Below are 14,005 nucleotides of genomic sequence, written 5' to 3' on the forward strand. Positions count from 1 at the left end.
TTATCCCCCCAACATCGCTTGACAACCGATGCTGGTGTGTTTACATCACCGTAACTTAGCAGTTTGGCAAAAGTGACCAATAGAATAAGTAATAGGCTTACAAAGAATGAGTCCTGGGGTCGATTTCCTCAACTAAAGGCAGTGCTCCAGCATGGTCACAGTCAAATGACTGAAACAAGTAAAAGAGCAAACTACAGCTCATTTTCATTATTTTTTTTACAGACAATAACTAGTTTTAATAAAAGGATTTGCTAAAATTTATTAAAACAACATATGCAGATATAGTAGTGTGTTTAAGAAACTTGCTTTTCAACCACATAATTTCAATGCATGGCACCATGGGCAAGTGTCTTTGGCTCATTGCAAGTGATGAGAAGTGGATCCTTACTATAATGTTAAACATCGTCAATCGTAGATCAGTCGAGGAGGAAGACCTGTTCAACAACCAAGAGGAGGACTTCATCCAAGGAAGAAAATGTTGAGTGTATGGTGGAATATCGAAGGAATTGTCCATTACGAACTGTTAGACAACAATCAAGCAATTACTGCTAATCTCTACTGTGATCATCTTCATCATTTGAAAGCTGCTTTGGACAGAAAGCAACTCTGCTTAGTCAACAGGAAGGGTGTCATCTTCCAGCATGATAATGCTCGTCCTCATGCAGCTCAACTAACCAAATATCTCTTGGAAGAGCTTGGTTGGGAAATATTGCTTCATCCTCCATATTCTCCAGACCTTGCTCATTCTGATTATTACTTGTTTTGGGGACTACAGAACCATTTGAACGGCCTTACATTGGCATCAAAAGAGGTGGTAGAAAATGAGTTAGATTCATATTTCACATCAAAACCTAAACAGTTTTACAAGCATGGAATTTATTAGCTTGTTGACAAATGGAATGAAATTCTAGAAAGCAATGGAAATTATATTAATGAATAAATATCGTCTTAATCATGAGCTTTTTCATTTTTTATAGAAACCAAAAAATTGGCCTTTATCTTTGCACCAATCTGATATATATATGTATTTGTGTCTTTGTGTTTGTCCCTCCACCATCGTGTGACAACTGGTCTTAGTTTGTTTACATCTTCATAACTTGGCAGTTCAGTAAAAGAACATGATAGAATAAGTATAGTGTAATTCAGTATGCATAAGAAGGGCATCTTGTAGTGTGGTGTTCTATTCCATTCAAGCCAGCGTGGAAAAGAGGGCATACAAACAATGATGCTGATGATGGTTCTTAAAATATTGCTTTATGACAGTAAGGAATCTTCTATGCAATAATTTGACTTGATAGAAAAGGGTAGTCATATCCCATTTGAATTACATCCTACCATCTTAAAAGATTACATTAAACAATGTAGACTGTGACATGCAAAAAAAAAAAAAGATGGAATGTTTACAACCAGAATGCTTTTGATAATAAGTTTTGATTAGGATTAAGTTGGACCAAACAACAGAATTGTGATGCAGTCAAGAGAAATACTAAAATTCTATGAGAGAATTAAAGGTTGTGATTTTAACATGTTAATTGCGATGACCTGCTACTGGAACTTTCCGGTGATGCCACATATTTTGTGCAGTCACACTGCATTCAGTTTAATTACAAAGAGATGTATTTTTTTTTGCATTTTCACAATATTTCATAATTAAACTTTAATATTTTCAGCACTCATGTTATTCAAATATCCCTGAAACCATGTCAAAGATACAGTTGAGTGAAATTTGCAATGAACTGCCAGTGGTACCGGGGGTGGTTAAACATGTTAAAAAAACAAAACTAGAAACTAAGAAAACAAGTAATAATTGATACAAGAAAGAAAAGAAAAAGAAAAAGAAAAAGACACTTGACAATATTCCTAAATGCCATGAGATGAGCACAGCTCTTCTGATGTCAAACTTTGTCAAAGAATAAATATGCATACATCTAGATGAGAGGGATGAGAAAGAAAAACATGGGTTAAAGCCTGGTGTTAGTTTAATAGACTAAGAAATACACCCAACATATTTCCAACCATTATCATCCTGCCTTATCTGAATTTGTGTGGCCTAGCTATCAAAGTTTTGATCTTAAAGACTGTCGTATCATATAAATTACCATATCATTAATAATTATCTCCTAGCCACATTCAGTTTTACTTATTAGATCATTGATACTACATGTCATTAGTATTTATAACATTCTATTCTGTTATCCATATGAATACCGTAATCTGTATCGCATACATTGATCTATGTGTGTCATTACTTTTGTTTTTGTAGATTGATTAGAAGTTAATTTCTGCAACTGTTACCATATAATTACAATATAAATAATAAATGATATTAGAAGAGATAGTGTTCTTTGTATTGTATTCTTTATATTTTGTTTTCTAATACAAAAAAAAAAATATCTGTTGTTGGTTGTATTGTTCATATAATCGTGGCTTTTTGTATTTGTTTTTATTGGGATTCTAATGATTAATGCAATCAGAAATTTCAGTGTCATAAATGTTAACATTCTTACGGACAAGTGAACTGTGTCATCATCAATGGCACATGTCATGTCCCAGTAAAGATAATTAAAAAGCTGTTTTAACAAGAATATCACTTAGCACTAGGTTAACATTTAATTATCATCGTGTTTCTCATTTGTTTTCATTACAATGTGTTGTTTCTCACTCCTGACAATATCACTGCAAGATTTGTCTCATATTGATCCTGGTGCTTTCTGGATATTTGCAGAGAATACGCTGAATTAATATTTTCTCACGACCTTTAAAGCAGTGACCTGGCTGAATCATTAGCAAGCCAGGCAAAAATGCTTAGCAGCAATTCAACTGTCTTTATGTTCTGAGTTCAAATTCCACCAAGGTAGATTTTGCTTTTCATCTTTTCAGGGTCGATAAAATAAGTAGCAGTTGAGCACTGAAGTCGATGTAATTGAATTACTTCTCCCCCAAAATTGCTGGCCTTGAGCCAAAATTTGAAATCGATATTTCTCATGGTCTTTTCTAAATGTATAAAGTTTAATGTAAAAAATCAAGGTAATAAGTATTTGTAAATTAAACAGATATTATTATAACAATGGTGAACTGTCATAAGTATAGATTATGTATATATGTATGTATCTCTATATATATATATATGTGGTGTGTGTGTGCATGTGTACACACACATACACACACACACATAATTGAGATTCAGTTGAATTAGGTACTTAAGTTGAAGTACCATGTCAGTTCGGTATCATCCATACAGCTTGAAGTAAGGTGAATAATAATTGAAAAAAATCATATAAAGTGTCCTACTGGTTAAAATTCTATTTATTTGTTTATGCACCTGAAGATGGCACTGCATTTGAATTGATGTAATGGTTGCATTGTTCAATTAACTGGAGCCACTTGAAACGGTCATACTGCATCACTACTTGATATTCTGTTACTTATTTTGATTATATATAAATATATCTTATATAAAATACACCTGTGTGTGTGTGTGCAGATGTGTATCCACTTTCCACATGAAAACAGTTGCAGGAATTGCTTCCATATAAGGGATGCATGAATAATTTGACCTCAGATACATAATAGACTCATCAGTATACTTTTTTATCAAAAATAAATAATATTGCTTTATATATAAGATTCGCTTCTTTATAAAAAGGTTTCTCAAAGTTAACTTCCAGTATTGATGAAGCAACAGTGAAGTTTTCCGTTTTCTTTTGCAAACCTCTCACTCTCTATTTTAATGTTTTCATTTCAAGTTTTAATTCACTATTTGCAAACAACCACGATAAAATAATGAAAGAAATATTTACGAAGTTCACAAATTTCGCTTGAACATAATGCCAAAGGTCTCAGTCATTGCCTCTGTGAGGCCCAATGCTTGAAAGGAACACAGCCACTTATATATATTTTATTTCTTTTATTTCTTTTATTTGACTGCGGCCATGCTGGAGCACTGCTTTTAGTCGAACAAATTGACTTATTCTTTGTAAGCCCAGTACTCATTCCATCGGTCTCCTTTGCTGAACCACCAAGTTACGGGGATGTAAACACACTAGCATCGGTTGTCAAGCGATATTGGGGGGACAAACACAGACACACAAACATACACACACACACACACACACGCACACATACACACACACACACACACATATATATATATATATATATATATGATAGGCTTCTTTCAGTTTCTGTCTACCAAATCCATTCACAAGGCGTTGGTCGGCCCAAGGCTATAGTAGAAGATACTTGACCAAGTTGCCACGCAGTCGGACTGAACCCAGAACCATGTGGTTGGTAAGCAAGCTATTTACCACACAGCCACTCCTACGCCTATATATATATGTAGAAATATAATTAAGGGCTCCTAAATAAGGATGCCAAGTGCTAGGGACACAAAAAAGGGTAAATGTTTCTGATTTTCACTCTCGATAAATTTATCCCTTTTTTGTGTCCCTAGCACTTGGCATCCTTATTTAGGAGCCCTTAATTATATTTCTACATGAATAATATTTTTCTATATGAATAATATTTTGTCTAATGACTAATTCGTCTTTTGTGCTGGGCCACTGGTAGTAATCTATATTATTACCCTTTTGATTATATTCATATATATATATATGTATATATATATGCATACATACATATATATACTTATATAGGTGTGAGTGCATGTGTGCATCTGTGTCTTGATGTGTGTGTGTAAATGTGACTTTGTGTGAGTGTGTTTATATTTTAGCTCACCACCATCTGTACTTATTGACTGTAAACAACTAGCAGGAAGTCGTATATTTTACTTGTAGTCAGCCACAAAAACATTTTCTGGATTCCTTGACATGTCTAGACACACTGTGTGATCTTTGTAAAAATCAACTCATTCAAATGATACAGTTCTATATTCAAGAGATGAGGAATTATATACATTATTTACATCATTTACATTATTTACATTTTACAGTTATTTGTCCTCATCTTGTTTGCAGCTAACATGCCCTCCAGCTTTCATCAGGTGTCTTGAGCATATGGCGTAGTGGTTAAGAGCACGGGCTACTAACCCCAAGATTCAGAGTTGATTCTAGGCAGTGACTAATAATCATCATCATCATTTAGCGTCCGTTTCCATGCTAGCATGGTTGGACGGTTCTATGGGGTCTGTGAAGCCAGAAGCTTCATCAGGCCCAGTCAAATCTGGCAGTGTTTCTACGGCTGGATGCCCTTCCTAAGCCAACCACTCCGTGAGTGTAGTGGGTGCTTTTTACGTGCCACCCACAACTGGTGCCAGACAGAGCTGGCAAACGGCCACGACGGATGGTGCTTTTATGTGCACCGGCACAGGGCCAGGCGAGGCTGGCAACGGACACGAACGGGGCGGTGCTGGCAGGTCGCGAAACGGAAATTCTCTCATGCCACGGCACTGGTAACACATCTGCAATTTCCATTGATCGATTTCCATTGATCGATCGATTTCCATTGAATAATATAATAATAATAATAATAATAATAATAATAATAATAATAATAATAATGATGATGATGATGATGATGATGATGATGATAATAATAAGAACAACAACAACAACAACAACATCGAAAAATACTTTAGGAATGAGAACCCAGATTTGAAATTTAACGAAGACACCTGATGAAGGCTGGAGGGTATATCAGCTGAAATTTTGTGTTAACAACAAAGATGAGGACAAATATCTATCAAATGTAAATAATGCAAATAATGTTAATAATGTTTATTCAATGATGTTGTTTAATTCTACTTCACAGTGTAACTGTGTCCAGGTCATTCATTGTTTGATAGATTAAGGGACTATCACCTTGCTTGGAAACAAGTGAAGACTGGTAACAAGAATAACATCCAGCCATAGAAAATCTACCCCCAATGAATTCCACTTGACCTAAGGATGGAGAAAGGAACATTAAAATGACAATGATGATGTTGATGATGTTGATGATAAGTCTAATGCTGGATCAATTCCGACTTAAGTCCAGTTGCGAAAGGAGGAAGTATAGGTAATACAAGCTACCCACATCCCTTATACGTTTTATTGACAATGGATTAATAAAAGTCTAAGTTGAGCTTGGCAGGATTTTTAATTCAGAATTATCAGGAACAGAAAACAGATAGCAGGCATTATCTGCTTTGGATCTCAGCTATCATCTCTTAACAGGCTGAAAAGATAGTAATAATCAATCGTATCTATCAATGAGATATTAGCAGTATTGGCAGAGGAAAGCTTTGCCATTTGGTTTTGGAAACATTATTCGTGATGCATTTATTATTATCATCATCATCATCATCATCATCATCATCATCATCATCATCATTATTATTACCTCTGCCTTAGCGAAGGTGGAGGTATTGTTTTCAGTTGTGTTTGTTTGTTTGTTTGTTTGTTTCTCTATGGACAAGATATCTCAAGATCTGCATGATGGATTCAGAAGAAACTTTCAGGGCTGTCTGACCTCATGGCTGGCACAAACTGATTAGATTTTGGGATCGATCCAGTACAGCACAAAGATTCTGTATTATTTTTCCTATTTTTTTACTTAACTTTTACAAGCGGTCATGTTCATTTTTAGTATTCTTATCTTTGAGAGGAGCCGAGTTTATTTCAGATATTCTCATTTTAAAAATCACCTTAGGCTAAGTGTTGAAAGGTTGTTGGTGTTGCCTTGGTGGAGGTTTGTGCTCTCTGAGTGCTCTTATTATTATTATTATTTTCATTAGCATCTTCCTTCAATTCTGTTTCCATTTCTTGCCGGGTGTCTTCCTGACACCTAGGGCAGAGAAACGCACTGTATATATTGGTAGGCCACTAAAATAAACACACCAAATTGTCCATTTACAAAGTCATGTGGTAGAGAAAACGGAGAAGAAAGACAGAGAGAAAAAATAAAAAATATAAAAGTAAACAAAGAAAATAAAGGGGAAAAGGGGAAAGAAAATTCACTGACAATGCTCTTCTCAGTACATGCAAATTACCGGTTAGGAAAATCCTTTGCGCTTCCTATGTGGATGGTAGGACAGGGATCATTCTTAAATAATATTCAGTTTCTTTTTTGATCATTCCAAGTGCTCCCACAATCACTGGTATTGTAATCATCTTGAGATGTCACATCTTTTCAATTTTGATAAGTAAATCTTTATATTTTCTGAGTTTATCAAATTCTTTTGCTGATATATTATGGTCACAGGATATGCTCATTTCAATCAATAAACAGACTTTATTGTTTTGATCTTTCACAACAATATCTGGTTTGTTTGGTACTGTTTTCACCTTCTTCATTTTCCACAGCTATTTCGTACTTAAGAGGGTTGTATCTCTCTATATTTTCATCTTCCTTCTTGACTATTCGTGGGTCAAAGGGGCATACAACATCAACTATATAGCATACTAGCATTATGACCCATCATTGCTGGGTCATAGTGCTAGTGCATGTATATATGTGTATATATATGTGTACATATTACATGTACATCTACATATATACATCTACACATAAAATACAAAATACAAAGTTATATCTTGATATCGCTAGTGATAACAATACTCAAAATATATAACAGACTGGAATTGTAAGCCCGTCTCTTGCAATTTCGATCAATTGTATCTTGTCCTCCCTCTGGTATAGAAGTGTGGCTACAATCCAGCCTACCTCTACTTCTGGGGGGGAGGGGCATTTTAAATTTTTATCTGGGACGTCCTACATCCCAGATATAGAGGTAAAAATAAAATATTTCCACTTTACAAGTTCGAGTCGAGTACTCCCTTGCATGCTCCGTTGACTCAAACCTTGCTTCTATTGTGGCGAATTTATCACCCCTGGTTAGATATCTTTCATAGTCGCACCAAGACACTTTTCGATGGCGCTTTCCTTCAGGTGTTCAAATCTTTTTTCTCTACGTTGTATACTTTATAGACAAGTCTTTTCTTTAATTTAATTTTTTATTATCCATCTGGACTATTCCATTTCTGCACGCTAATTTTATTTTTAATATATTCCCATTCATGTGAAAGCACTTATTCAAGTTCAAGTCATTGATGCAATTTTATACCAATTGCTATTTTTACTTTTGTTATGTTACGATTATATTATACTTTAGTTTGATTTTAATTATTACTTACTTAATTATTACTTAATTATAATTCAATTGTTATTATTATTTTTTTGTTAAAGTGAAAGCATCTGACATAAAATAGTGAAATGTTTTTGTTTCACTTTTAACACGTAATACTGAAATAGTGGAGAAGATTTGATATTGCTATGGGCTCACTCTAGGCAAGAAGTTGAACATTTTTCCCCCATGAAACTACATGAACCCTAAGTATGGCATGTGTAAAATTTGAATGAAATTGGTTGTGTAGTTCTCAAGTTTTAGGGAATCGTAGCGGAGAAGATACGATATTGCTGTGGGCTCGCCCTAGGCAAAAAGTTCAAAATTGTTTTTGCCGATGACTCTTCCCAGACCCTAAGTAAGGCATGTGTAAAATACGAATGAAATTGGTTGTGTAGTTCTCAAGTTTTAGGGAATCGTAGTGGAGAAGATATGATATGACAGACAGACACACATTCTCAGTTTTATATATAGAGAGATGTGATGCACCTTGTCCTCATCACTAGGTCTAGTCTGTTATGCTTTAGAACCTGGTCTGTTTGGATTGAGAAATCTCAGAGGATTTTGCTAGTCTCCAACTCTGCCACTCTCTACAGTTTGTGCTCATTCCACAACTTGCCTCTCTCTAGCCCCCACTTTTCACACAGTTCCCAATGGGGTATTTCACTACCTTGTTGTGCTGTCACAATTTGTAGTGGTTTTAGGCAAGTCTAGGCTATTTGTTCATGATATGGGCTATGGTTTCATCCACTCTATTGCAGGTGCAGCACAGTGGAGACACTTGCTCATTCTTCAAGTTGACCCTGCAGTTCATGGCCCGGGCATGGTCCTGTGCTGCCAGTATAGTGCTCAATCTCTTTTTTAGAGTTCATTTCATCAGCCAATTCCACCTATTTTTTCCAGCAACTTCTGTTATTATTATTTTTATTATCATCATTATTGAGTGAGAGAGCAGTTCATGCCATCAAAGTGAGACTGGGGTAAAATATATGAAGCTCAGTATATCCATCATGACTACTCATCTGACAAGGGCACACCAAGCACATATATCACAACGATATGTGAGCAAAATGGTGACATCATATCAAGATAAACAGTGCATGACCTTGCAGGTGGGGCCCAGTTAGAATTTTCTTCAGATTGAGTAACCCATCCCGCTCAAAAGGTTCCTGAATAAAGGTTGCTTAAGGATGTTGAATGAAACACCCATGTTTCCAGAGGTGAATTATTCAAACCCCCAAATATTCCTCCCAGCACATGGTTATGATGCTCCTCAACTAATTCTGCTCATGATCAGAGATGCACATATCATCAGCCACCAAGGGACAAGCTCAACTGGTTAAGGTCAAACAACTGACAAACAAATCTTTGGTGTTAAGCAGAATATTTGTTGTAGCCCACCTTTTATACCAAGATAAAATAATGTACATAATACTTCCAATCAGTTAAGATCAGAAACCAGGTAAGCCAGTGCTTGGTACTGCATCAGGGCATTTATTATTATTATTATTGTTGTTGTTGTTGTTGTTGTTTTACTTCTCAGAGTACTTGATCTTGTTTGCTCTGATAGATTCTGTAAGAGAAGACAGCAGCATGCTGTCAAAGCTGTCACAGGGTCTCTTTCCACACCTTATAAGCTCTGATACCTGGTTGTTTATTATTGTTGGAGACATTCAACATCCAAGTACCGATCACAAAATCCTAGCTGTCCCCAGCAGTGCAGTCTTTCGAGCTTGTTCTACTCTCATGTCAATTCCAATTTCTCTGACATATTTCTCAAACTTGTATTAAATAATATAAGTTTACTAAAATAATATTGGTTTACTACTAATATTATTTGCAGGTAGTGAGCTGGTAGAGTCAATAGAACACAGATTAGATCGACCCCAGTATGCAACTGGTACTTATTTCATTTGACATTTTACATTCTGAGTTCACATCCCACCAACTTTGCACTCTTTTCTTTAGGAGCCAATAAAATAAATGACCATTCTCAACACTTGGATGGATGATATTGATTGGCCCAACCTCCCTTCATAATTACTGACTTCATGTTTATATTAGAAACCATTACATTTTTACTGCTGTTGTTGTTGTTGTTATTTTATGATGGTACACGATTGTAATAGAAGGGTCCTTGTTATTGCATTCTTCTTCTTTGGCCAGTTATAATGGATTTCCAGAATCCTTACAATGTTGGACAAAAGTAACCTGCTGTGTTTGTTCTGTTTCTTCTTCCAAAGTTGATAAGACATCTACAAATCAAGTATTGGTGTTCATTTAATTGACTTATATGCTACAAGGCAATGCAATAGTGCAGCAAGCTGTGACAACACATGGTTTGAGAGGACTCTTTAGGTTTGCTGAAGGTAATAGTGCCACAAAAATATGCTCACAATAGCATGAACATAAAAATTTACAAACTTTTCAATCACTAAAGGTAAACTATTAATGCCTAACCCCGTTCTACTAACAGAAAGAAACAGTGATACAAGCTAGATGCTGGTTGCTGGTAAGGGGGTTGAATGAAAGCATAGCATGAGTAGCATGATGTGGAAAAAAAACAAGAATGGGGAAGGGGTAATTGACATGAGAGGGGGTGATGTGTATTAATAGTGAGTGACTGATGATGAATAATATGACAGACATAAAAAGAGAGTCATGAATAATAATGAAGATGGGTGATAAAGGTAAGTGAGTAATGGATGTCAATAATTAGAAGTCTTGGACAGAGAGTGTGAAGATTTTCAGTTTAGTTGTTTCCTCTTTCCAGTGCAGCTCCTTTGCCTTTGTAACAGTTTACAATATTGCTAGTCACTTGATATATTTTAACTGATTGACTATTTCAATATTTAATTGACCAAGCTATATTCTACTTCACCAAATATTTTAAGCATTTTAGCAACTATTTCTGATAGATCAGCTGTTTCTCTTGTCTTCATATCTTTAATTGTCCTAGCTACCATACTGCTGTGGACTTGCTTGTCTTTTCTACTCTCAATACAAGGCCTGAAATTTTGGGGGAGGGGGCCAGTCGATTAGATCGACCCCAGTACGCAACTGGTACATAATTTATTGATCCCAAAAGGATCAAATGCAAAGTTGATCTCAGTGGAATTTGAACTCATAACGTAAAGACAGACGAAATACCACTAAGCATTTCACCTGGCATGTCAACACTTCTTATTTCCTTATTGCCCACAAGGGGCTAAACATAGAGGAACAAACAAGGACAGACAAGGATTATGTCGAATATCTGCACATATACCTTTCTATTACCATATATATTCCTTATTGTTTCTCTCTCTTCTAAAAACAAAACACCGTTATGTTTTAAAACTATGATATGTATATGTATATTTATATATATAGAATCGAATCGAATCAAATCAAATCAAATCGAACCAAATCAAAATAGATGAACATCAATGGAATTTGTATCCTTGTGGTACCAGTGCCGGTGGCACATAAGAAAACCATCCGAACGTGACCGTAGCCAGTACTGCGACGACTGGCCTCCGTGCTGAGGGCATGTAACAAACACCATCCGAGCGAGGCCGTCAGCCAGCCTCGTCTGGCACCTGTGTCGGTGGCACATAAAAAACACATCCGAGCGCGCGCCGTCTGCCAGCCTCATCTGGCACCTTGTGCGGGTCGGTAGCACATAAAATCACCCACTATACTCTCGGAGTGGTTGGCGTTAAACGATAATGGTGATGATGATGATATATATATTCATATAAGATATACTAGCTGGAAACTCTTCATAACAGTTTACCATTATCCCACTTTATATAAAAATCAAATATGATCAAAGTCACAAAATAAATTAAAGTAGCCATCTTTCACAAATAGCTAGTTAAATGCACATAACATTTTAAATGTTTTCAGAATTGGTAAGACGAAGTAAGATTTTAATCTAACTTTCATTAAATACCATTTTAAAGTGATTTTGTCATAACAGTTTTCTTAGCAATTTTATCCATTACTTCCAGCATCTGGATTTTCTCAATATTCACATGAAATACTTAAAATAGTTGATGTTCTGAAGTAATAATTCATCTAAATACTAGCTACGCTCAACATTGCTTTCCTTCATTGATAAAATAGGAACTAGGTTTTGCATGTGACACAGTAATAAAATAAATGCTAAAATCGATTTATTACCATAATTTTAAATCGTATTATTTTACATATTGTATAATGACAACCTGACTATAGATTTCATATTAATTTCTCTTAATGTCACACATGAGAGTTTCCAATCTAGAAAGAACAAGAAAAATTCACCAGAATTACTTCTATTCCATTCCAATTGAACCCAAGTAGAAAATGTAGTCTCTTTGAATATCTCAAGTTAGTTACCACTGTCATTTTATTTTAGTTTCTTGTCAGTGAAATTTATCCCCAAATCTAATGACATATGAGACATGTTTATGGCCCATCAGTGCCATGGAGAAGGAGCAACTTATAAAAGATATGTTGTCTTCTAAGATAGATTGACAGCAATACAATAAGTTTCAACTAGACTTCCTGCAATAAAGGACAAATGTTTCACAATAAAACTCAACAAGAGATATGTTTAATAGCTAATTCTGAATGCAACTCTTGTTTCAAGATGTAACAATAGTTATTCACTTCTTTATTAATCTATAGTGAGTTGCATTATTTACAGTCAGTACTTCTGACAAATATAATGCACGATATCTAGACGTTTGCTTTCAAGAGAATATCATTTATTTGCAACTAATTCTTAATTCTTTATAATCATTTTCTAACATGTAACAGGAAACTTATTCAATATTCTAAAAGTCTCAAAGAAGTCATTTTCCACTTGAATCCTGTTTGGTAATAAGATTAACAACCCTATCAGTAACAAGCTTTTATGAAACAATAACACACTTTCTTCACATGTAATTTTGCATTCTTTAAGCTAATCGTTAATAAACCATTCTTACTAAACAGTTACATTTTAACAAATAATCAAATAAATTTCTACTAAATTCATGCTGCAATAGGATGACAAAACTGATAAATTATTTATTTATTCCACTTTCAAGAAGCAATACAGCAAAATATGTAACACATTTATTTTTCGTGCGTCTGACTTTAATACATGAATAGTCTAATTGATACCATGGAAGAATATTTCCAATATAAATAAAGATATAAATCAACAGTAAACACTCAATCACAGACTTTGCTTATTAAGCACTTATTTTCAAAACTTTGCTAATCATTTAGACAACTTGTATATATTTTCCAAGAATGCAAGTATGGGTTTATAGAATTCAGATCAAATTGAAGATTCAAATAATTTATTATTTTTATCTATTGCTGATAAAAGTCTTTCTTTATTTTTACAAATTTATTAAGCATATATTAGGAGAGTTATTTCTGTTAGGCGTCAATTTATCTGAAATTAACTATAAATTCTAATGTGTCATAAAAGACTGTCTCAAATGACAATCCAATATAAAATCACTCTAATTACACATCATCATCACACCACCACCACCACCACCATCATCCATCATCATCATCATCATCATCATCATCATCATCATCATCATCATCACATCATCATCAGCATCATCCATCATCATCATCATCATCATCATCATCATCATCATCATCATCATCATCATCATTCATCATATTCATCAGCATCATCATCATCATCTATCATCATCATCATCATCATCATCTCATCAAATCCATCATCATCATCATCATCATCATCATCATCATCACCATCATCAGCAACTACAAATTGCACTTGCTTTGGGTATAATTATGAATGCACCCATATATCCCATTGCATCGTTAATGTCCCAAGGTCATTAGCAGTCACAGCAATACTGTTTTTCACCAGAGTCTTAA

The 14,005-nt window shown here is 34.8% G+C and overlaps 1 protein-coding gene across 1 annotated transcript; it reads left to right on the plus strand.

The window, feature by feature from the left end:
- Positions 1-475: 475 nt before the first annotated feature.
- LOC115210592 (histone-lysine N-methyltransferase SETMAR-like) lies at positions 476-883 on the plus strand. The gene has a single exon (XM_029779195.1). The coding sequence runs from the start codon at positions 476-478 to the stop codon at positions 881-883; it is 408 nt and encodes a 135-aa protein (XP_029635055.1).
- Positions 884-14,005: the final 13,122 nt, after the last annotated feature.

The sequence above is a fragment of the Octopus sinensis genome, linkage group LG4 (assembly GCF_006345805.1).
Source record: "Octopus sinensis linkage group LG4, ASM634580v1, whole genome shotgun sequence".
In the NCBI taxonomy this organism is placed as follows: domain Eukaryota; kingdom Metazoa; phylum Mollusca; class Cephalopoda; order Octopoda; family Octopodidae; genus Octopus; species Octopus sinensis.